The following is a 25650-nucleotide window of genomic DNA, read 5'->3' as shown; positions in this document are numbered from 1 at the left end:
CCCGCATACCACCACCTTGTTTTCCCCTTTTTTTTAATCAGCAAGATGATGAGCTTCATAAACCAGAATTAACAAAGGTGAATTTAATTTACTCCCTTTGTTTCTTTTCGGAACAATTGACACTTTTTTTCTTCTTTATTAGTGATTATAGAGAGTAGGCACATTTTATCACCATCTAGTACCTCCTTTATTTGTAAATTGAACTCAAATTATCAGTATATCTGTTGGCTTCCTGTGTGAAGTTTGTTTGTTTGTTTTTTTTTTTTTTTTTTTTTTTTTTTTTTTTTTTTTTTTTTAAACACCTAAACTCAATCTATTAGACCTGAATAGCCTTGAGTTTGATGTCATATGCACATCTGATTGGACATGATTAATCCTATAACTTCTCGTTTTTAAGGTGAACAAAACAGAACAGACCCTTAGTCTTTTACTCTGTTTGTCCCATTTCTCTTCTCCCTTCATCCATTCATTTTCTTCCTTTTTGGTAAGAATTGTCCTGTAGTAGATACAACAGAAACAATAGAGAGACAAGGTAAGAAATTTGTGAAAAAAAAAATATGGAAATTGAGCATAAATTTGGGGATAAGCTATATAGGATAATGAGGCAAACTTAACAAACTTGTACATGAGTATTGTGTAGGAAAGTAATCACCTTTTGCGTCCGCATAAAAAATGTTGAATTTGTTAAACTTCTCTATATCAAGCTGAATCTTGAGGGTTGAAATTGATTATTGTGTTTGGCATTTGATTGAAGATTAATGTGGAAGCTTGGAGCTTGCAAGCTAGACTAGATAATGAACAAAAACAACTTATCATGGACTATAACTGTATAAGCAATGAAAGATAAATGCATAAAACACCGAATTACTGTTGGAACCAAACCAAAGCATTAGAAAAAAAAACCCATCAAATTGCATTGTTAAGTAAAGCTGAAATGAATTAGTTATTACAAATCAATCGCACAAATTTGCCAAGTTTAACATCGCCCAAAATGGCCTTCAAGGAGGACTTGCCACCCCTCACTGCAGGGTCATCGTGTCTGGCCTGGTTTTATGCTCGTTTCTGCCAACTTCCTCCTCCTGGTGGACCAGACCTCATAGCACGGGCGTGCTTCTGTTCTGTTTTTGAAGCCAAAGCCTTGCTTTTACTTGACTTATCTATCTTGCCTTGAACCATGTCCACCAAACTACAAATATACAAAGAATAATACATATCGCGTATATAATACTTGTCAATACAGGTGAAGTTCTAGTTGCAATACTAAAGATGTTCAGGATAGTGCTGTAGAGTTCTCTAGCAATACTGTTTGCCTTGGTGTTGTCGTTTGGCTGAAGATCGTCGATGAATTTAGCCGGCATGTTTTTAGTCTTCAGTCTCTCAAACTTATCAAAGGGTTTCAACCCTTCTGGCATTCGTTTTAGGCTGGTGCAACCGGATATTGTCAACTTCTTGAGTTTTTTCATCGACTCCTTTGACACCTCCCATTCCTCCAACTTTAGCAAATCAAACAGTTTGAGATTTTCAAGTTCCGGAAATGAATCTTCCGTTAAAACTTTCCATTCCTTCCCTATAAAGGAATCCTTTGCTAATCTTAGGAACTTTAAGTGCGTAAGCTCCCCTAAAGCCTTCATACTCTCCGATTGTTGAAGTTGAGTGTGATACAGCTCTAATTTGTTGAGCGTAGAAGGAAATTTAAGGGGTTTTGAGGTGTCTGGTGCTTTTCCCATCAATCTCACTTTTATCAAATTACTGTTATTAGTTGAATTCAATGCTTCAAGACCCTCGAAAGAAAAACCATACCAATTCAAAGCCAGTGAATAAAGATTAGAATCCTTTTTCTTTATCAGGTTGCAATCTAATACCGACTTCATTTGTTCAGCTTTTGATATCCCTTGTATGTACAACTTGTTAATATTGGTGCTCAATTTTTCCATCTCTTTGGTCATCCAATCTCCGCCTCTTACACCCCACAACGTTTGTAAATCCTTGATCATATGCAACTTCAAGCTCTCCTTCGTGTTATTAGTCACTTCATTCGGCAGATACAAGTGCCTTAGCTTTTTCAACTTACACAACACATTGGGCAATCTTATACCACAGTTATCAACCGAAACATCCCAATAGTCTAAGGTCAATAAATTGCGCAACTTGCCAATGGTCCTAGGTAGTTCTCTTATGTTTGTTGACCGAATTCTTAAATATCGCAAATGAAATAAGTTGCCTATTTCTTTTGGCATCATACCATCGGAGGTTTTGATTCCATTGATATCTAACACTCTTAGCAATTTAAACTTCTCACACACAAGCGCTAAGTCCAATGTAATTGCCTTCTGCTTCCCTTTACTTCCACGTTTTCCAACTCCTTCGTAATCATGTAGAAAGAGAGATCTGAGATGTGAATTCTCCAGCGGAAGAATTGGGCACTTGCTGCACGGAAAATGCATATGAGTATTTACCACGGATATATAGTTATACTTGGCGCAATTGTCAATGCGCTAATTTGACGTTACATACATATATATGTGTAATTGAACATTAGAAAAAGAAAATTTTGATATTATAAAACTTTTATTAGTACTTATTTAACAAACATATTTCATGACAAAATTGTCAAAATTAATACACGAACAATGAAAAAAAATATTAAGCCTGTCAATTATTTTGGGACGAAGGGAGTATCAATTAGTCAATGTTACATAATATCATTTACCCTCTATTATCCCATCATCTCTATTATCCAATCAATAGCGCTACATATTTAATTTGATACGTTAATGTCAGCAAGAAATTTTATTATGTTATCGCTGCTCAAATTGTCAGGCTTAATTTATTATTTGCAATTTCTATGAAATTTCCTGTGTCGTGTCGTTAACGCAAGGTGCGGAGAATTTCACATGTATATAATTTTCTACCGATTATTTTGAGTGCATCACAGTATTATACGTCGCATAATATTGTACAATACGAATTAATCGTTACAAATGTCACAAATGTATTTAATATATTAAGAAGCCGAATAATGCTGAGAACTTTGACAGGGAAGTTTGAAAGGAAACTGTGCTTTGGGAAGAATCTACGGGTAGGTTTGTAATGTATGATATGACAACTTTTGGGACTTTATTATTTTCCTTAGCTTAATAATTAAACTTTGTCTTATACGAATGGTTCCTAATTACTTAATTATAGAGCCTTAATCAAGGCTATATATTCAGTCTCCAAATATAAAAAGAAAAATTATATATATTTTACGTGTGAGTTGTACTACCAAGCAAAGTTTGACGTAGATTGGTTTGTCAATTTGTCTAACATGATCAAAAGACCTTATTAGGGATTTCTTATTCTCGCTCCCTCCCACTCCAAAAGGGCCTGGCACGTCAAGGTTAAACTAGAGGATCGATCGTTGAAGAGATCATCAGATAAGGATTAGTTAGAGCATGCACCTAACCTATTCAAGATTAGGTGTCTTATGGACATAATCGTACTTGATCTGTATGTAGCTCATCAAGCTAAGCTTATAATTAAGTATTCGAGTACCTAAATCAACTATCTTAATACATACGAAGCATATGCTTCTATATGTATCTATATATGGTTTGGTTAATGCATAAAATTTAGAAAATAAGTGGAAATATGGTAGAGATATAAGATATCGGAAATTATAAAAAGTAATTCATACCGAATTGAATTTGAACGAAATAATCAAAGTGAAAAATCATACCTAAGATTCATAGCAGCTCGACGTGAATTGATCTTTGCTATTTGATCAGACTCATAATAACATACAGTGAGAAAGTCTATCTCCCGGGCTTGTTTGATACAAAGATCCCTCATGATATCATGAACTCGCAAAGTCTTGACTTTCCCAGTATAATTCCTGCCAACAACTTGAACCATTGTGTGGTTAATTAGCTGCTGCAGGAGACCTATTGCTGCTTCACCTTCAGATTTATTAACACCATTATTATCCTTGTATTGTTTTTGTACAAACCCCTCAGCGAGCCACATCCTGATCAATGTTCCGGCTTTGATCAAGAAATCTTCCGGGAAGAGGCCGAAATAGATAAAGCACGGCTTCAGGTGGTAATCCAGATCATGGTAGCTTAAGGCCAATATGTCATTTACAGGAAGGTATAAATCATTTGGACCTTCTTTGCTTACTAATAGTGAAAACACCCTTTCCCAACCTTGGATCGAGTCCTTAGTCTTAAGGAGCTTACCTAAGGCCACTATGGCTAACGGTAGACCTCCACACTTGCTTAACATCTCGGTTGCTAAACCGCTGTACTCTCGTGCTAGCTCTTTACCATCGTCACTACTAGATACCTTGTTAAATAGATCCCACCCGTAATCTTTATTAAGGAGTTGTACCTCATGGAGATACCACTGAATCTCATCTATCTTGAAGAAGCAGGTGTTGGGGGGTTCAAGCGGGTATTGGTATCGGCTAGTGATCACAATCTTGGTTATATCATAATCATTCTTACAGAAATCCCAGAAAGTCTGTTGATGGTTCTCGTGCTCACGTTTTATTAACATGGGAATCAGATTTTGGAGGGATTCCCAATCCCATACATCGTCCAACACAACAAGACATTTTTTCATTCTCAAGCAACTTGGGACTAGACGATGATCATGGTCAGACTCGTGGTTGTGATGCTGGCACTCAAACCGGAGCTTATTCATGTGTATTTCATTCGAAATTGTAGATACCACCTCAGAGGTTGTCCATCTCTGAGGAAGAGGCACCCACACTTGATACTTGAAATGCTTCTTGACCCTTGGGTCGTTGTAAATGTTCCTCGCAAGAGTTGTTTTTCCAGCACCTCCCATACCTACTATAGCAAGCGCATCAAGAGGGGCTTTTCCTTTCGGAGCTGTTAACATTTTCACCAGCCTTTCTACATCCTCCTCTATGCCAACCACAATTTCATCGTCGGCTTGGCGGTGCCCCTTGTTAGACTGCTGTGATCCAGCTGCCTTAGTATCCGTCGTGTACTCCTCTTCCCCCTCTTCCTCTGATCCCATTACATCTTCATCCGAATCTGTGCTCGCATCGGCGTTGTTGCTCCCTTCAATTTCTTCCAAGCCTCTTAATGAGTCCCCTAATTCTTTCTCTGGTGAGTCCGCAATCTGATCTTGTTTTTCCTTGTCGGTCTGCCTTTGTTTTTCTTTCTCCGAGTCTCCATCAAACCCATTTTTACGCTGTTTTTCCATCTCCGCCAACACCTCCTTCATCTCCTTACACAGCCTGCTCAACTGTTTTGAGGCTTGGCGGGCTCTGTAATTCCTGAGTAGTCCACGGCTTAGATTGCTGAAAGATTTAGCATCAGAGATGTAAGTATCAACCGCATCCTCTGCATCGTAAGCCAATTTTCTTAGGGTTGGTAACCATAAGAGAAACTTGTTCTTGTTGGCTTGTTCCTTGTTATCACAGAGGAATTTCGCAATGTTCGCTAGCTCCTCTTGCACGGCCTTGGCTTCGTTATGCACATCAGATAAATCCGATTCCATCAGCTTTTTGATGTGTTCTGCAGCAAACGAAACCACTGATTCTGCCATTGAACTCTCTTTTCACTTTATTAGATTTGTTTTCACTTCATTATCTCCATTTTGTTACTCCCTGCATAAGTATATGGCCGGAGGAGATACAGACGACTCAACCAAAAGAATTGATTCAATAATTTTATATTTTTTATTATTTAATGTTGTAATTTGACCTCCACACAATTTTGAGAATTATTGAGTGTTACAATTTCTTTATTACAAGTTACCATATTTAATACTTTTCTCTCTTTTTTTTTTTTTTTATTTTTTTATTTACTGCATCATTTTTCTTTTTGGGATATGGATGTTGTATATTAACACAATTTAATAGACCATATTACAATTTATTAGTAAGAAAAAGAAGTATTATTAAAGTCAGTTATAGTGTCTTACAATGTCGATCATTTTGATTTCTCAAAAAAAAAAAAAAAAAAATGTCAATCATTTTGAAATAGATCTGATGGCCTAGATTGGATAATGTTAAAATAAAACTTTTAGGAAAAAAGATTTTGGCTGAGGATGAAGGGTGTCTAATTTTCAGTTCACTTGGTGGCTTCCTTCACGAACATACACGAGACGTGGTAGATAAGTGGACTTAATTATTTTTAATTTTGGTCAGGAAGAAGTAAGAAATTAACGTGCTGATGAGTGGTGCTAAAGTGGCCTCCATGTTAATGAGTAAGATGGGTCAAAAAAAAAAATGTTACTCCGTAATTAGTATGAACATAAATTACGTCATAAACGGCATGAGATTGAATTACTGTCTTATGATTATTAGAGATATCAATGTATAAGATTTGGTTTGGGCAAAGTTTCACCTGTATCCATCAATCATTCCCTACCATTTGCTTCATCCATATCTACCGGTCACCCGGATCCCTTACATATCACCCACATTTATTATTCATCCATCATATGTGGATGATGAAATGGTTGAATTGTGTGACTAAAGGTGAATATATAACACTAATTAATACTCTTTTTGTTTTTTACTAAGTGTTTTACTTTCTTTTTTCGGCCGTTATTTAAAGTAATTGAAGTTTTAACAATATTGTTACTAAGTATATACTGTACTTATTAGTTATTGAATTAGTCTTCTAACGTTTGACACCGTTTGTTATTAGAGATCTTTAGAATAGATTGGGTATCTAAAGGCATCATTCACTAATATGTGTGTGAATATTCTTAGAAAAAGAGTAACAATATGCTTAGAAAAAAGAATGAACAATCCCTTAATATAGAAGTGTTGAAAACATCCGGTATCATCACCAGGACCTAAGAGCTAGCTTTTTCATCAGTGGAGTATGCGATCCTTTTGCTTCCTGAAAATGCCACAGTAATAAGTAGCTCCGATGTAACGATGGAGAAGGGGAAACATGAGCCTAGCCAAGTTATATAAAAGAATTGGAGCACCCACTGAAATCACAATGATAGCCCTCTTAAAACCGAACAAAAGGTAAATTGCTGAACTGAAGGCGACTGCCATGTTTAGTATTGAGAGAAAAAGCATTGTCAATCCGAAAATCAACCTCCTAGGAAGAAAGTGCAGAAAGTCTTTTTCGGTATACCGGGATGTTAAGATCTTCAAGAACGTTAGGACGGCGGTCACTGAAAAAAAGAGAGAGATGGCGTCTGTCACTGCAAATGCAGTAAAAGCCCAATGATGATACAAATTAGGACTCCCTTCACTTGATTCACCTCCCGGAACGTTCATTGCTGCACTGAAAACTATAGTTGTAATCAGGGTCGAAGCAACTGTGCAAGCGCTTGCTGTTTCTTTCATCCATTTTTCACCTTCTTTCATCAACTCTTGGTGTGTCTCACTAAAAACCATCCAAGGAGTTTTCCCCTCTTTATTTTTTTTTTCTTTCTGACCAGGCTGTACAAATTTCTCCACTTCCTGAAACGTGCACAATATATATATATATATATATATATATATATATATATATATATATATATATATATATATATATATATATATATATATTTACATATTACTAAATTCATCTGAACTCATTTAAACTTATTTTACTTTTAATCGTATTAAGTGGAATTTTTTAATGTGAACCTAACATGGCCTTAATTAACGTAATTTAGACTCTAAAGTCTAAACAATTAAACGTTGCAATATACACAATAATTACGTGGAAAGAAGCAAACCTGGAACCATTGCAGCTCTCGCTGAACTTGTAAAGCTGCACCCGAGACAAGTTTAAGGCGGTCTGGACGAGGCAATTGGCCAGCCAAATGTAATATGTTATTATCTTGTACGTCTAGATACCTTGTTACTAAATGCCTGTAACCACTCATCTGGTATATGAGATTGAAAACATTTTCCCGACGATGTAAGACAGCCAATTCAAACATGTTACGATTCTCATTATCGGCTGCCCATATTGCTGGAGGAAATGCCTTGACAATCTCTTCTATGATCTCATGAGTGCCTAACTTTGCTGCTATTAGGACCGGTTCTTGAATATAATTGAAAGCTTTGGAATCATCCATCTGCAAAATCTCCGTGCACAAGCTTTTAACTAGCTCCATTGCTTTATCTTCCTTCAATTTTCTTTTTTTGCATAGTCCGGAAAACTTCACTGTGACCCAAAAGTCATTGCATTTTAATAAAGGTCATAAAGGATTAATACATATATTTTATAAGGAAAATGCTATACATAACCCTTATGGTTATATATAAGCATTAAATACACACTAAAAAATCGTAAAAATTTAGAAAATCATAAAAATATAAACACTGATTTGCGTGTGCTTTTGTCATAAATTCCTAATTTTATATAATTTTCAAGAATATATTTAATGCTCATATGTACTCCAGCTCTTAGGGGCATATAGCATTATCCATTTTATAATGAGACTTTTAATGAACTAGCTTAGTCAATGTGAATATTAAAGGTAAACGCTATGTTAAAATTATGGTCACTGTATATTCAACATAACGTCGATTTACACGAGCGAGATAAGATCCGTAATAATATTATGATGAACCAAATCCACACAATTTAAGGTCATTATGTGCAATAAATATAACATTGTCTGGTACGTGTGGACCTCAACTCCAAATAATGTTATTGTGTATTAGGTCCAAACAAGTATTTTCCCTATTTCTCTCTCTTACAAATCATTAAGTAACTATATCACCACCGACTATACTTTCTATTATTAAATTCACGCTAAAAGTTTCCTATTACTTTGTGCAAGACCTAAATTATTACGAAACAAATAGAATAATATATTGATAGCATGGGATGAAAAAATGTTACAAGTAAAAAGAACCGAGGAAATATTTTATTACTTTTCTTTTCTTTATTACTCGCCCTAATGACTACATATAAGAAATTAATTCGTAAAAAAGAGAAAAGATCAAGAATAAATTGACATATAAGAAAGTAAAAAGAGCCGAGGAAATATTTGTATACTCGCCCTTATGGCTACATATAAGAAAGTGTTTCGTAAAAAAAAGATAAATGATCAAGAATAAATTGACATTAATTACATTGATCTATGTGTAAATTTGTCATTAATTACCAAATTTAACGAGTACCATTTAAGGAAATGCGGTAACACTTATAGCTCCTGTATCATTACCCAATTTTTAATTTGATTGTAAAAAAATACGAGTACTCCGTATTTGTCATGTATGCCCATAAATGAGTGCTACATTTTTTTTTATTTTTTTTTTTTGAAAGAATGAATGAGTGCTACATAAAATTGTGAAACATTTAATTGTCACAAAGCATCACCCAAAGAAAAATGCTTTAAAATAATATTGACATGATTATTAGTCTCTGAATTATCTTAAGTTACTTATGTTGTGTGAGACATTGCCAATGTTATCGCCAAAACTAAGACTTTTAATGCTACTAATTAACTTACCAGGATTGTAGAAATGTGGCTTCGAAGGTGTAAGTGTAACACCACATCCACTGGGGAAAGCACTAGAAATTCTCGCGAGCACAGTTAAGGGGGATTCCAATTCTATATCATGTCCGTCAGTTGTTGCCATATTAGGGTACCGGTTAACTAATTTAAGAGCAATATCTGTTTTGAGCTCAGAGAGCAACACAACATTAAGATCAGATCAAATCAGATTAGATATAATGTTATACTGCTACGCACACTGCATATGATCTTGAAAATATGCATACCATTCCAAAATCTCTAGAGATGAAGATGATCGATGACAAATTGACAACTAATTAATTAAGAACTAAATGACTCACCAAAAAATTCAGCATTAATAACGTGATTGAGAAGCTCAACACCAGATCTGCCTGTGAACGGACTTGGCTCAAATTGATCGCTAGTAACATCCCACAGATACCAAATCATATTTTCATGGCCATATTCCGCAGCTCTATGGATAGGGAAGCCAGATTTGCCAACAATATTAGGCAAGTCTGGATTCTTATCAACCAGTAATTTGGCAGCTTTAACATTGCCAGTTACTGCTGCCACTGAAAGGGCAGTTTCGCCATTTTGATCAGTTAAGGCCAAGTCTTCAGGGGACATCCTCCTTATTAGTGTCTCGACAAACTCATAATTTTTTTCTACTGCACCCACGGCTATATGAAGTGCTGTTTCTGAGGCTATTGTGATCTTCGCCGTCAATGCCCCTGGATCTTTGTCTAGAAATTTCGTTGCTTCGTTCCATTTACCTGCAATTGCAGCTTTGTACAATGGCAAGTAACCTGCCACACCCTTCAACTTGTTCTCTGTGTGCCCTCTTGCACGTTGAAACACTACAACATATGAGGCATGTTTTACTATAATTTAATTTGAGGGAGCCTCAGTTTCCCATTTCCCACATACCCTTTTTGTAAATAAACCAACAACTTTATTCAAGTTTATTCAATTATGGAGCCCATAATAATGAAAAAGTTGTTGATTTATTCACGAAAATGCCCCCATAAGACACAAATTTCGTTTCTCATTATGAGAAACAGGGAATTTCCCAATTTACATGTGTATTCTTTGATGTTGTTTGGATACCATCAGCAAAAACATACAACTAGTTTGCCTATTTATCGATGAGTTAACATTTTCAACCATAAAATACTTGACACTTTTCGAGAAGTGATACCCTCAATTCCGATAGATCCTTATGGGATCATAAGTTGCATATAACTTGTACGGAGTACTTGGTGGCTAATAGGGTATACATTTTAAAATAAAGAGATCCCCTCGCTCAAAGCACTAATTTATACATCTAACTAAACTTATTTGTATCACTAAGCTAAGGATTATTGAATGTCTTCACAAAAAATAGATAGATGATGAACTTAACCAGTATATTTTATTTATTAAGCTATACACATCACTATACTCCATAGAAGAGTTTTCTCAGCAAAAAATTGTACTCGTAATATAATTATCATCTCTGGTTTAAAATAAAACTCCATATTTGATTATCAAAGATATCTTAAATCATAGATCAATACGTACGTAATGCATGGTCGTATTAATTACAGCCCTGTTTCATTATTTGTTAAAAAAATAAAAATTGATTATCGAACAGCCTGGATGTACATCTGGTGACATAATATATACAATTGAATATAAAAATAATTTATTATTTGAGGAATCTAGAACATGATAATGATTATGAAAACAGGTAACAATCATTCATTTATTGGATCGTGTAATTTAGGTCAAGACATTTTTTGATAAGATTTTTTTTCGATTTGATTTCGATCGTGAAAACATGATGATTATTGGGTGATAATTTTCTATTTTATTGCTAATAAGTTAAATTTAATGAAATACCGGCCCCTCTGTAAATAGGAAGGATACTTAACAATAAAATGATGATTGGGTCATAATTTTCGATTATTGCTAATACGTCTTGTTTGGGTCCAATTTAGTCAAAATTGGGCCTGAGCACTAAATGATCCAATTAAAAGCCCAAGGTCAAGGTTCAACTCTCCAATTGCTCAAAAGTCAAAAGTCAGCCCACAAAGTAAGCCAATTGGGCTAAAGCCCAACCTCTCCAAGTATGACAAGGTATAAAAGCCATCATATTAACACATTCAAAAGGACATCACATACATTATCACATACATTATCTCATACACTGATTATTCCAATTCATATGCTCATTCTTGCATTGAGAAATACTCCACAAAAGCCTCAAGCTACAAACTCTCTTGCATAGTGTCTTCCTTTTTACACATTGTACTGACTTTAGCATCGGAGGGGCCTTCCTCGGAAACACCCCCGAGGCTAGTTTACGTGTGTTCACTGTGCAGGAAACCTTCGGCCCAACACAGCTTGGATCGAATCCAGTCTTCTCCATTTCAGTGGACCTTCGGCAAGGTCCCATTGTTTTCAACCGAAACAATTTGGCGCCGTCTGTGGGGAAGACTTTCAAAAATCTTTAAGCCAAATTCCTAACCAAGATCATCTTGCAATTATCTTAGCAGCCATGGCTAAGAACCGCAAGAGCAAAAGCCTCCGTCAAGGAGCGGGCGAAAAGCCTAAAACCCCTACACCATCGCCCTCGCCGGACCGGAACTCTCCCAAGGGTGCCGGCTCGGGGGGAGGATCACACAAGGAGGATTCCCTATCTCCTATAATGCATGACTCTCAATATAGGCCGGACCACTCTCGGTCTAGCAGGGGTCAGTCTGATCATAGGACATATTCAGTGTCCCGAAGCCAACCATCGGCTGCACGGCCTCATGTCCACACTCGGCCGGGGACCCCTTTGACGGGGCCCAGTTCGGAAGAGGTGGCAAGAGCGCTGGCAGTACTCATGGAGGCAATGAGGGCACAGAATATGCCACCGCCTCGTGATCGAACTCCTCCGCATACCCGGCATCAGCGGAGGAAGTTAGACCATGACGGTGGGAAGCTTCCTTCCTTCCGGGAACTGGAAGAGTGGGAGGAGGATTCTTGGAAAAATGAAAAACAGAGGAAGAAGAACTCTCAATTATTTAAAGGATCCTCATCCTCAAGACCAGCAGCGCATAAGAGCAGCAGCTCAGCTTCTCGGCCAGAATCTACTCGCCGGGAACCCGAGACTGCTCGCAGAAGCGTCCTTGACCGACTCGGCGGCCAGGAACCGAGCGTGCGTAGTCGCCTCTCGTTCCCTGTAGCCGAGGCCCAGACTTCCCAGCCAGGGACGAAAACCACTCCTACCTCTCTAAGAGGGCGGAGCGCGGTCCCTTCGGCCAGGAACAAGGGCAAGGCCATTATGCTACCCGCTAGTTCACCATTCGAGCAATGGATACTGGAAGAGCGCGTACCCACGGTTAAAATACCGTCGCATATCACATATGACGGGACCACGGATCCGAAGGACCACGTGGCCTCGTATGAGACTCATATGCATCTTTGCCCCAGATCCGAGGCGACTTGGTGCAAATATTTCCCAACCACTCTCAAGGGGGTCGCGCAAGCGTGGATCTCCAAGGGAGTAAGGCAAGGCTCCATAACAGGTTGGGATGATCTGTCCTCCAAGTTCAGGAGCAAGTTTTCCACGGCAAACCGCCGAGAGAAGACTACCGCAGAGCTCATGGGTCTGCAACAGGGGGAAACTGAAAGCCTCCGAGACTACCTGACCCGTTTCAGTAACGAGTCATCAAGCGTCTCTCAGCTGGACCAGGGGCTAGCTGTTTTTGCAATGCAGAATGGCCTTCAGCCAGGAAAATTCCTAGACTTCATGGTCATGCATACCCCGCAGACCTTGGAGGAAGCTCTTAGTGCTTCGGATAAGTTCATCCGAGCCGAAGAATGGAATAAAGCAAAAACCCAACCTCAATCCGGGGGAGGGAAACAGAGGCAAATACCCTTGTCTGAAGGCCAAGGCCATAAGGCAAAGGGAAAATCAAAGGCCTCGGAGCCATCTTCGGCCAACGACCTAAAGAAGGACAGGTTTGCCTCATACACAGGCAGATACGAGTCCTACACTCCGCTCTCTCTTCCACGCGCCAAAATTTACAGTGTGACGAAGGAGGAGCAGAGTTACCGAAAGCCGAGACCACTCCCAGAGTGGTATCAGCGAAAAAATAAAAATCAGTGGTGTGAGTTCCACGATTCTTCGGGCCACAACACTGAGGAGTGTATCCAGCTGAAGGACCAGATAGAAGACATGGTCCGGAAGGGATACTTGAAAAAATACATCGCGGATCACCGCGAGAAAAAAGAATCCGAAAGGTTAGCAAAGGACCCTCGGCAGGACCTTGATTTCCCTCGGAAAAACAGTAAAAAACCGGAGGGGAAATTCCCTCCGATCAATGTTATCTCGGGAGGAATATACTCTCGGAGGGAGCACAAGCGTCACCTTAGAGCTTTGACTCACCAGGTGAACAACGCTGACATTCAATCTCCCCAGTCGCCGGTGCCGAACATGACGTTCACAGCCGCCGACTGCCGGGGGATTACGTTCCCTCACGAGGATCCGTTGGTGATCATCGCCACGGTGGCCAACCACGACGTCAGTAAGGTCCTTGTTGACGGTGGCAGCGGAGCAAACATTCTGTTCCGAAAGGCCTACAACCAAATTAAGCTGAAGCCCAAGCACCTTACGCCGGTACCCTATCCGGTATCCGGGTTCAATGGGGCTTCAACTTATCCAGATGGGAAGGTGACACTTCCTGTCACCATCGGTTGCGATGAGGCAGCCCGGAACGTCATGATTGAGTTTTTGGTCATCGACGCTCCTTCAGTGTACAACGTGATTTTGGGGAGACCCATAATTCACGAGATCCAAGGGGTCGTCTCAACTTATCATCAGCTGATGATTTATGTCTCAGACGCCGGCTTCCCCGAAAGGATACAGGGCAACCAGAAGGACGCCCGAAGGTGCAACTACCTCAAGCCATCCAGTAGTCGCCCAGATAACGACAAGGATGAGGAGGAGAAAGAAAAAGAAAGAGAGCCAAGCACAAAAAAGCCGAAAGGCCTAAGTGCTTCGGCCCAAGGATCAGTGCCCAGAGAAAAAGGTCCCGAAAGGGAAAAGGTTGACTCTTCATCTGAGCCGAAAGACTCAGAGAGCCAGCCGAAGAACACAAAGACTGGGACACCTGCTGACATTGGCAGCAGACCAGATTCTGAAGAGTCCAGTCCATCGGCAATGGACATGGACCAACAGACTGAAACAGCAGAGTTGGCCGAAGGAGATGCTGAGAAATGTGTAACAATCGGGATGGACCTTGATCCTAACACCCGTTGTGAACTTATTCAGCTCCTGCGGGATAACAGAGATGTGTTTGCTTTCTCGACAGCTGATATGCCCGGGATAAGTTCAGACCTCATCTCCCATAACCGAAGGGTCCATGCAAGGCCTCTCAAAATTGGGGATCTTGTCCTTCGGAATGCTGCTGCAGTTCAGAAAGGCCGAATCCATGGGAAGCTCTCAGCTACATGGGAGGGACCTTATGAAATTTATGATGAGCTTCAGCCAGGGACATACCGACTTCGGCAGTTGGATGGAACTGAGTTGAAGAATCACTGGAATGCTGATGTACTGAAAAAATACCATGTGTAAACCCTTCGGGGCAGAACAATCTTTGTAAGTACATTTTGAACTAATGACAGGCCTTGGAGCCGCCATTTATATAAAATTTACAACTTTTTATCCTTTCAAAATTTTCTTTGTTCTATCTACTCTTTGAGGGTTTTTTATTCAGCCTCGTCTGAAGCCTTCGCCTTCGGGTAACTGGGTTTTCAGTATGGCTTTACAAAAACTCAGTCTTTTTAAAGAAACACTGGTCTTTCAGCTGAAATCAAACATCAGTAAGACCTGTTCTCCAAAGACATGAGTCCATGGACAATTCTGGGATATTGCCTTAACTGAGCCTTGTATCCCAGAGAGCCATTATCCGAAACATTGCCTTAAGTTGGCCCTGTGTTTCGGATATGCGTCTTCTTTAAGAACGCTGGTCTTTCAGCTGAAGTCAAATTTCAGTAAGACTTGTTCTAAAGAGGTTAGTCCCAGAAAGCTAATATCCCAAGCATTGCCTCCAGTTGGCCCTGTGTTTCGGATATCCAACTTTCAGACAGTCAATCTTCAGTAAGACTTGTATCCCAGAAGCATTGCCTTCAGTTGGCCCTGTGTTTCGGATATCCATTTTGAAGAAGTTCAGAAATTGCTTATTCAACTAAAGTCATACTTCAATTTCTGTGGGGGCAAGAAGCACGCAGTGCAGCTATGTTCGGCAGAGTTGAAGAAAAGAAACAGTAAAGCATTCAAAAATAAAGCAACTGAAGAAAAAAAAAAAATTGAGCTACAAGTTCAATAATTCAGTATCGGCAGCCGCCCACAAGCGGAAAATAACAGCTGCCGAAATACGTACATAAGCAAAAAAAATAAAACTGCTGTACGACAAGGCAAGCTGAAGCAAAAAACAAGGCAAAAAACTCAGAAAGCGGCAAGTCTAAAGTTAAGCACATGATGAACCGCAAGATTCTGAAGACGACTGCCCGAGTTCCTATGCTTCAGCCGGAGGATCAGACTGATCAGCGTTGAGCCCCATGGTGGCCTCAGCCCCAGCAGCAGAAGAAGCGGGCTTTGCACTTTGCCGAGCCTCCCTTTCCCTCTGCTCAGCTTCCAACTTCCTCTTCGGCTTCCTCAGCCTTAAGAATTTCAGCTTCAGCTGGAGTTGCATACTTCATGTGAGGGTCTTCGGGATTCTGGACCCACTCAGCACATTTAGACCAGTCCAGCTTCGGCTCAGCATGAAGGCAGACTCTTCGGCATACTCGGAATCCGTTTCTGAAACCCATCTCATATTCCTCTTGGGTATATACACGGACATTGAGTAAAGCCTCAGCATCAGCCAGCTTCTTCTGGGTCTCCTCCAAGTCTTCCTTGGATTTCTTCAGCTCATCAGCGACTTGGGAGGAGGAACCTCTCAGCTCATTCAGCTCTTGCTGAATTTGGAAAGCCTTTGTCTGGGCCTGGGCCACTTCAACTTTCTGGATCAGCAATTGATCCTTAGCCTCTTGGAATTTAGCTCTTTGGGCTTCAGCAGCAGCAGCAGCCTCTGAGAGTTGGACGTCTTTGGCCAGGAGCAACTCTTCAGCAGCCATTCGGCTGGCTTCAAGAGCCTCTAGACGCTGCTGTACTTCAGCTTGTGCAGCAGTTCCTTCTTGAATTCGGCTCTCAATAGCAGCCTTGAATTTGGAGACGTCCACTCCCATATGCTCCTGGAGGAATTTTTCCCCTTCCATCAGTGGGGGAAAAACCTCCATCTCCATAGCATCGCAGAAGGTTTTCAGAGCTTCGGCAGCTTTTTTACCGTACTCCTCAACCTCCTGCTGCTTCTCTTCAGCTGCTGCTTGCTTCAGCTTAGCAAGCTTAACTTCCTCTTCAGCCACCTTCCTTTCGTGCACAGCAGCGTCTACCCTATCTTGTAGGGTATCAATCAGCTCTACAGTGAGAGTCTGATTGTGCACGAACTGAAAACAGGAAGACAAAAAAAAAAAATAAGTAATAAGAAAAAAATAGAGCTGAATTTCGGAGGAAATGAAGGAAAATTACCTGCATCATCAGCAGTTGGTTAGACCTGGCTGGGTCAGGAACTGATCTACTGGATTCGCCCATCCCAGCAGTGGCCTTCAGCGACCAGATCCTTGCCCTGTCTACTTCGGACATGCCAGCAAAACTGCCGAAGTAGGCTTCAGCTCCTTCTCGGTTTTGACCCCATATGAGGTCCCAGATGTGATCTGGGATTGGAATTCGGGGGGCCGAGAAACCCATTTCTCCAGAATGCAGAGTCTGGAAAGAAGGGAAGGACGACGATGGAGCTTGATTAGCTTTGGTTGTCTCAGCATCATCCTTCTCAGAGGAGTCAAGTACTATGACCTCCTCTTCTTCAGGGGTGAGGACGAAAGCCTCAACCTCTCTGGCGATATCTGCCGTGAAGCCCTCAGCACTGGACATCACGGCATCTTTATTTTCGTGCTCAGCAGCACTCTTCTTGATTTCTTCTTGGACCCCTCCCATAGGTTCGGGAGTTCTCTGATCCACCTCCATCTCAGGAGGTGGCGGAGGGGTCTTTTGAGGAGATTGGGGTGTTGGCTGGGGAACCCTCGGCGATCCATTGCCTTCCTCAGGTTCCCTTATTGCGACGCCGATGGTCATCGGCCTCTGCTGAAAATCATGAGGGCCGATGATGGCCATCCTTCGGCGCCTTTTCAGAAGGGGCTGCTCGTCCATATCTGAGTCTGAAGACTCTTGTATTTGATCTTCGGGACGAACAGGAGCTTTGCCTTCTCTGTGTCTGTTACTCTCTTCAGACTGTAACAGACAGGGGGGAAGAAGAGTGTGAGTAAAAAAAAAAAAAAAAAAAAAAAAGAAAAGAAGAAATGAAAAAAAAAAAAAAAAAAAAAAAAAAGAAGACTCACCGAGGTTTTCAGCAAAGCCTCGTCTTCTTCAGCTGCTCTAGCTGCAGCTTCGGCTTCAGCAGCTCTGGAGGACCCTTCTCCTCCTTCACAAGCCTCAAGTACCCGTGCAACCTCTTCGGCTGTGCGGGCAGCTTCAGCTTCTTCGTTCAGCAGCTGAAACCAAGGGTCTCTCTTCTTCCACCAAGGCTTCTGCCTCTGATACAGAGCAACAGCCTCAATTTGGAAGTGGGAAGAGTCCAGATGAACTTCCCTATGCCTCGGCTCAGTGATAGACGGGGCCCGTTCAGTTACAACTCGCTCTCGGTTAACACCAAGACGAGCGTAGTTAATACCAACGTTGGTCTCGTCCCGCTCTGAAAAAAGGGAAAGGGGAAAAAGTTTAGCTCAGATATGTTGGCACAGCATAAAAAAGCAAAGCGAGAGAAGAAAAAGAGGTAGTTAAAAGCCTCGGCCCCAGCCGAAGAAGCTTACCATCCTTAAACTTTCGGCTGAGGCCAACAGCTGCTAGCATATTCTCTTGGAAAACGTAATGCGTATCGGGGAGCCAAGTCTCCGGGATATGCTGCATTCGACCACTCCCCCCCGGGTTCGGCAGCTTGCCGAAGATATGTTGCTGATCCAGGTTCGGATCCGCCCCGTTATCTGCGGGGGACCTAGACTTCCCATTTCGGGATCAGGCTCAGCTAAGTACCGGGGAGCGCTGAAGGCGCAAGGGTGGCCCGGATCTGTGGGTGCCCTAACCCAAATCCATTGACCTCTCCAGTCCTTGTCTGAAGAGTCATTTGGCCACATGGTCAAGTATTGGGGCCGGGACTCAATCCGATACCACCCAGAACCATGGCTTCCGTGCCCACTCTGAATATTTGGCACTAGCCGATGGAGCTTTCTGAAGCAGTGCAGGTTCGGCACGTATTTGAAGAACTTGCAGACCCATAAGTATGTCATCACCCTTCGGATGCTGGTGGGGGTTAGCTGACATAGGGAAATGTTGTAATGGATCAGCAAGTCTCGGACGAAAACGTCCAAAGGGAACCTCAGCCCATACTGAAGCTGTCTCGTGTACACCCCCACATACCCCGGGGGTGGACGATGGATTCTATCGGATGCTGAGGGCATTCGGCACCAATATCCATCAGCTTCAAAAATGTCGTAGTGCAACTCAATTTGCTCAGCAAATCGATATTGATCGGCGTTCTCTACCCACCATGAGTAGGGGCGGTTCTTTATCATGGCCGAAGCGACTTCGGCATTCTCCCACTCTGAAAACCCAGGGAGGATATCCCAAAGGACAGCGGGAATTTCATCGTCCCGTCCAGAAGCACTCGGCTCATCCGTTCTTTGAGGAGGAGCCGAGGAAAGGGGAGTCGCCCTAATCCCTTCAGCAGGGTCAGACTCCGGCCTTCGACCATTCCAGGTCCCAATCCTATTCCTAGGATCGGGAATCGGCCTTGCTCTTCTTGGAGCACGGGCTCTACCTCTAACTCCTCTTGCCATGGATTATTTCGAAGAGAAAAGTCGAAAGAAAAGGGGAAGGAGTTCGAATTCGAAGAAAAATAAACTGAAATCAAAGGAATTTACCTTAATCTGAAGCGAAAGTTGCCGATTTACGAGTTCGTAGTGGCAAGTCTCAGTTTCTAAGCTCAATGCTCGGGGGAATTTGCGAAGTTTTGATGCGGGTTCTTGGTTTCTCTCTCGAAGAATTCTGGGTTTGTGTTGGTGAATAAGTGAGGAGAATGACGCGCCTCTGTTTATATCTCCAGGTACGGGATACGAAGAGTCTGTGCTTTAATTTCTCTTAAGTACCCACTAAGTAACCATTAAACACATGTCTTGTGATTAAACCGCCCATTATCCGTCCAACTTCCGCAAATCATTAACCGTTGTTATCTCATTAATTACGGTTTAAATTCAAATTTTTGGATCAATTAAATCATTTACTTCCCTCCTTTTCTGAGTTAAATCAAACCCGACCCGTCATTCTTCCAAATCGGGTCTGGGGGGCAAGTTGTTTGGGTCCAATTTAGTCAAAATTGGGCCTGAGCACTAAATGATCCAATTAAAAGCCCAAGGTCAAGGTTCAACTCTCCAATTGCTCAAAAGTCAAAAGTCAGCCCACAAAGTAAGCCAATTGGGCTAAAGCCCAACCTCTCCAAGTATGACAAGGTATAAAAGCCATCATATTAACACATTCAAAAGGACATCACATACATTATCACATACATTATCTCATACACTGATTATTCCAATTCATATGCTCATTCTTGCATTGAGAAATACTCCACAAAAGCCTCAAGCTACAAACTCTCTTGCATAGTGTCTTCCTTTTTACACATTGTACTGACTTTAGCATCGGAGGGGCCTTCCTCGGAAACACCCCCGAGGCTAGTTTACGTGTGTTCACTGTGCAGGAAACCTTCGGCCCAACACAGCTTGGATCGAATCCAGTCTTCTCCATTTCAGTGGACCTTCGGCAAGGTCCCATTGTTTTCAACCGAAACACGTCTAATTTCGGCTCTTTAATAGATAGGAAGAATAGTTTAACATTATTAGATATTTGCTAGTATTACGTTATCTTCATTTTGCTTCAAATCAAATTAACTACAAAAATATCATAGTTCCTTCGTTTTAGTAATATTGCAATAACTGGACTATTACAGTATTCATCACGCTTGTTTGACCACATATTATGATTTATACGTAAAGTAAAATATAGTCATGTGGGGTCTTGTTAGATTCGTCTCGTAAAGTACTTTCACAATATCAATTTTTAATAATTTTAACTCTTATATAATTATAGATATTTAGCATATAAAATGTTCTTTGGGATGCGTAATTTCATTCTTGCTGCAATATTTGTGGAGCAGAGGAAGAATTAGTTTAATTTTCCTTTCTTAATAATTAAGCATAACCGCTGTTAAAAAAAATAAATAAAATATATATATATGGATGGTAAATTATAATCACTTGGGCTGGTATAGACCTATAGTTGTCTAGATAGTTTAATTAGTGCTAAAGAGTAAAGAAACAATAACATTGCAGCAATGCAGCTACTATGTATAATTATTCCTATATAGATTTAATGTACTGTAATGAATAAACCTAAACATTATTCGTTAACATTGGTAGAGAATGAGAAACATGAGTTAAGCAAAGAAAAAAACAACGAACAAAATGAAAAACTTACACATTCTGCGGCTATCAAAGTCACTCTCTTGGCCAAGTTCAACGTCCGCCATTGATTTAGAAGAACTAATACCCATGGATCCGTTTGCTTCAATTCCAGTACTAGATTATCTACGTTCCTCCCTTTGCTTCTTTTGCAACAACACCAACTACAACGAAGATAACAACAGCGACATTTGCAGTTTTTTTTTTTGAGTTTTTGCCTAACCTTGATTCAACAGTACAGCTTCTTACGGCTTACAGTACTAGTAGTATTAAATATATTGTGACAAGTGACAACGCATTATTGAATTTAGCATAATTATTAGTCAATACCCACTCTAATACAGTAATACACATGGTATTGATGTAATTTTAAACTAGCTAGTCAGCTGTGTAAGTTGGACAATTAGACAATACCTATTGTTTAATCTTTTTTTATTATTTTTTTTTATTAATTCATATACTACGTATATACTCCCTCCGTTAATTTTTAAGTGCAACTTTGGGGGATTTTACGGTTCACGAGGCAAAACTTGATAATGGTGATTAATGTATTATAGGGGTATGTAATTAAGGTGGAGAGAGAATGTTTGAATAATTAATCAACCACCCACTGCCACCACCAAGACCGGCCAACACCAACGCTGCCTTCACCAACACCACCGCCGGCTTCACCACCACCACTACCACCCCCACGAAACCACCACCACAACCAACCCCACGAAAGCACCACCACCCTCACGAAATCACCACCATACCACCCACAAAAAACCCAGGCCACCACCTCCAAACAACCCCACGAAACCCAAATCCACAACCACCCACCAAAACCCACCCACCAAACCCAAATCCATGACCATCCACCAAAACCCATCAACGGAACCACGAAAACGACAACCCACGAAAACCAACCCACCAGAAATTAAACCCCCAACTCAAACCCAAAACCACGACCCACACGGCCTTCACCAACACCACCGCCGCCTTCAATGCGGGCTTCACCACCACCAGTACCAACCCCACGAAACCACCACCACCCTCACGAAAACCCACGAAATCGCCGGTTGAAGTTGAAGAGAGAGAAAGAAGATCAATGGGGGAAGATGAGGATGACAGAGGAGAGAGCAAATATGGGGGAAGATGAAGATGAATGTCTCTGGTTTTGAAAGAGGAGAGAGAAAATATGGGGGAAGGTGAAAATGAAGATGAAGATGAATGAGGATGGTTTTGGGTTTCTTGAATTGAAGATGAAGATTTGATGAATTAGATTGGGTTGGTTGGGGTGAAAATTGGGTGAGAATTAGTGATTAATAAAATCTGATTATAGTAAGTAAATTGTGTTTTAATTTTTTAAATGAGGGTAAAATTGACATTTGACTAGTTCTTTTTTACTAAAAGAGGAAAGAACATAGAAAGTTGCACATAATGTTTAGCGGACCAAAATAGTAAAAGTTGCACATAAAAATTAACGGAGGGAGTATTTTTTCTAGAGAAAGTATTGGGTGCGGCAAGCCGCACCAAACAATTCGTGCGTCAAATATATATGATATGCAATATTTGATCAGGATATGTATTATTTGATAGAGGATATGTACAACTTGTTAGAGAATACGTGTTATTTAATAGAGGATACGTACAGTTTTGTTGTAGGATATGTATTGTTTGTTATAGGATATGTAGTATTTGATAGATGATATGTACATTATCTTTGGTAAAAGATACTACAGTTTGTTAGAGTATATCATCATATAGCCAATAAAGGATATCGTCCAGCATATAGATGATATCATCCAGCCTATAAATGATATTATAGACACAATTATAAATGATATCATATCGTCAATAGAGGATATCATTCAGCCAATAAAGGATATCATAGACACAATTATAAATATATCATATAGCCAATAGAGGATATCATCCAGCGAATAAAGGATATCATAGACACAAATTATAAATGATACTCCCTCCATTTCATAATGTTAGTCCCATTTACTTATATCGATGCAAATTTTTTATCGCAAATATCTTTAATCTCACAATAGTAAAAATTATAAAAATTAGATATTAATGAAGTACTCATCGAGACGAATAAATATAGATCTTATAAGACTGTTTATTCTTATATAGGGAGAAAAATTTAGAAGGTTCTCTCTACTAATTTTTAATAGTCAAAAGATTCTAAATGAGACTAATATTATGAAACAGAGGGAGTATCATGTAGCCAATAAAAGATATCATCCAGTCCACTGATGATATCTTATACACATTTGATGATATCATCTAGCTTATATCATAGAACCAATAGAGGATATCATCCAACTTATGAAAGATATCATAAAAACAATAGAGGATATTATCAAAACAATAGAGGATATCATCCAACTCATAGAAGATACTCGTATCTTAAAAACAATAAATGATATAAAAAAACAATAGAGGAGATATCATCCATCGTATGGATAATATTATAGACACAATACATGATATCTTCCAACTTATAGAGGATAACACCAACTTATAGATGATATCATCCAACTTATTATAGATGATATAATCTACACAATATAATTTATTTTATAAAAATAATTAAAAGGTTACAATGGCGAAACCATCATTGAAGGTCCTGTACTAAGCTCGTGGGTATAACATAACATGCTCATTTCTCAACCAAAATACATGCTTTTGTTATCAAAACGCTCATAATTCAACATACAATTACATAAGACAATCAATTTCAACAATTATACATCACCCAAGAAAGCCCCAAATCGATTTTTTGGACATTTTTCAAAAAATCCGAAAATCTTAAGCAATTATCAAACCAATTCAAGCATAAATTATGGACAAATATAATCAACAATCTATATTTTCTCTCTCCTCTCCATCCTCTTCAATTCAAGCATAAATCATGGACAAATAAAATGGAGGAATTTAGCAGAAAGTTGAGGAGAGAGAAAATAGGGGTGGGTCAAAGGTGAGAGAGGAGAGAGAAAGTGAAGTAGGATGTCGTGGGAGTACTCTTGGTGGTGGTGAGTGAAAATGAGGGTGTGAGAAGTTTGTATTGCCGTACAAATAATAGCTGGACAGACGAAATGTCTGGTCAGGTTGGACTGACCCAATAGTTTGTGTTTTTTCAATCCTTATGATTTTACAAGTTTAAGGAAGTTCCACGACCTTAAAGCCATTTGACAAATAGATCTGGTTAAAGAGAGTATGAGTTAAATTTGACTCTTTAATCTTTTGTCCAACCCATATCTAACTTGAGTTACATTGACCAAACCAAACCCGACTCAAGCAACTGAATTTCAGCTCTAACTATTATCCACTCGAAAGAGAGTACTTCTTTGTTCCCTAAAGAGCGATCCATTATATTTTTATGTGTCAAATTTTAAAAAGTTTAACCACGAACTTCACCATTATAAAAGAAACAATAGAATCATGTGGATTTATTTTTATACGATCTCTGTTCATACTATGCGCAGTAATGGCTTTGACACGGACTCCTGAGCAATTTTTTTGTGAGTGTTAAATCAAGAGAGAAAGATACATATGCATATACATATGCATATGATGAGAAGCGAGACTGAGAGAAATGACAACTTAAAAAGGAAAGAAAACATTTGATGCACATTATGTGTAGCATCCGTTTTTTGTAAATGTTGCACATAATATGAAACGGGGGTAATACTTTTTAATATCTAATTTTAGAAAATCAAAACCTTGTAATTTTTACTCATATTGTATATTTTAAAACGTATTTGAAGATCGTGAAATTCAAATAGGGATGAAATGGATACTATACAAGAATTCAAAAGGAAAAAAAACGTATTATACTTTGTAAGTATTTTTACTTTGAATAATTATCGGAACTTTGAAAAGCAGAAGAAAAGGCTTTGAATTCAATTTATATGTACTAATTAGCCGTTATGTAATGAACTTTAATCAGAGTACAGACAGAATACTAAATCACTAATTATTAGCTCATCTAAAATTTTCTAGATCTGTTTTTCCAAGAAGAATAGAACAGGTCCTTAATTAAATTCAAGTGGCTTCGAAAAACACGCTTTGGCTTTTTTTTTTTTTTTTTGTTTGGGTGCAAATTTAATTTGGTTAATGTGGTGCCGGAGTTGAAGCCAATTAGTGTGGTCGTAATCAATTTTATTAAGAAATGGTAATTGACCTCGACAGAAAGTTTAATGAATGTCCCAGTTGGCTTGATAGTTTGTATTTGAGAATGAATGGGCCATTAGCGTGTGCTGGCCACCTTGTACATCATATATCTTTATTTGAAAATATAATTATTTAGATCATCAAACCATATCTAGAATCATTAATTAATTAATTATTAATTATTATTAATTAATACTAAAATAGAAACCGTTGACATCATTATCTTCTTAAATTGTACATATATCATGCTCTCATAAAAAAATTTCCCGCCTAAATGTATTGATGACATTATTTTAATAATTTTTTTTTTCTTTTCTGCTAAATCCTTCCATCTATTATGCCTAGAAAATAGTACTATTCCCATTTCCCCCAACTATTGAAAACCCTTAGGGGCCGTTT

At 39.5% G+C, this 25650-nt stretch overlaps 2 protein-coding genes across 2 annotated transcripts; both read right to left on the bottom strand.

The window, feature by feature from the left end:
- Window positions 1-503: 503 nt before the first annotated feature.
- LOC110695037 (probable disease resistance RPP8-like protein 2) lies at window positions 504-5973 on the bottom strand. Its single transcript, XM_021872226.1, has 2 exons — window positions 3719-5973; window positions 504-2427 (listed from the first exon to the last, which is right to left on the bottom strand). Exons 1-2 carry the CDS (start codon window positions 5557-5559, stop codon window positions 1158-1160), a joined length of 3111 nt encoding a protein of 1036 aa, XP_021727918.1. The 5' UTR covers window positions 5560-5973; the 3' UTR covers window positions 504-1157.
- A 603-nt stretch (window positions 5974-6576) lies between these two features.
- Window positions 6577-21308, bottom strand: LOC110695347. Its single transcript, XM_021872596.1, has 5 exons — window positions 21098-21308; window positions 9786-10304; window positions 9439-9603; window positions 7708-8141; window positions 6577-7444 (listed from the first exon to the last, which is right to left on the bottom strand). Exons 1-5 carry the CDS (start codon window positions 21171-21173, stop codon window positions 6839-6841), a joined length of 1800 nt encoding a protein of 599 aa, XP_021728288.1. The 5' UTR covers window positions 21174-21308; the 3' UTR covers window positions 6577-6838.
- Between the last annotated feature and the right edge of the window lie 4342 nt (window positions 21309-25650).

Source organism: Chenopodium quinoa, unplaced genomic scaffold (genome assembly GCF_001683475.1).
Source record: "Chenopodium quinoa cultivar QQ74 unplaced genomic scaffold, ASM168347v1, whole genome shotgun sequence".
Classification (NCBI taxonomy): domain Eukaryota; kingdom Viridiplantae; phylum Streptophyta; class Magnoliopsida; order Caryophyllales; family Amaranthaceae; genus Chenopodium; species Chenopodium quinoa.
The sequence above is the reverse complement of the archived record's forward strand: the minus strand, read 5'-3'. Positions and strand labels throughout refer to the sequence as shown.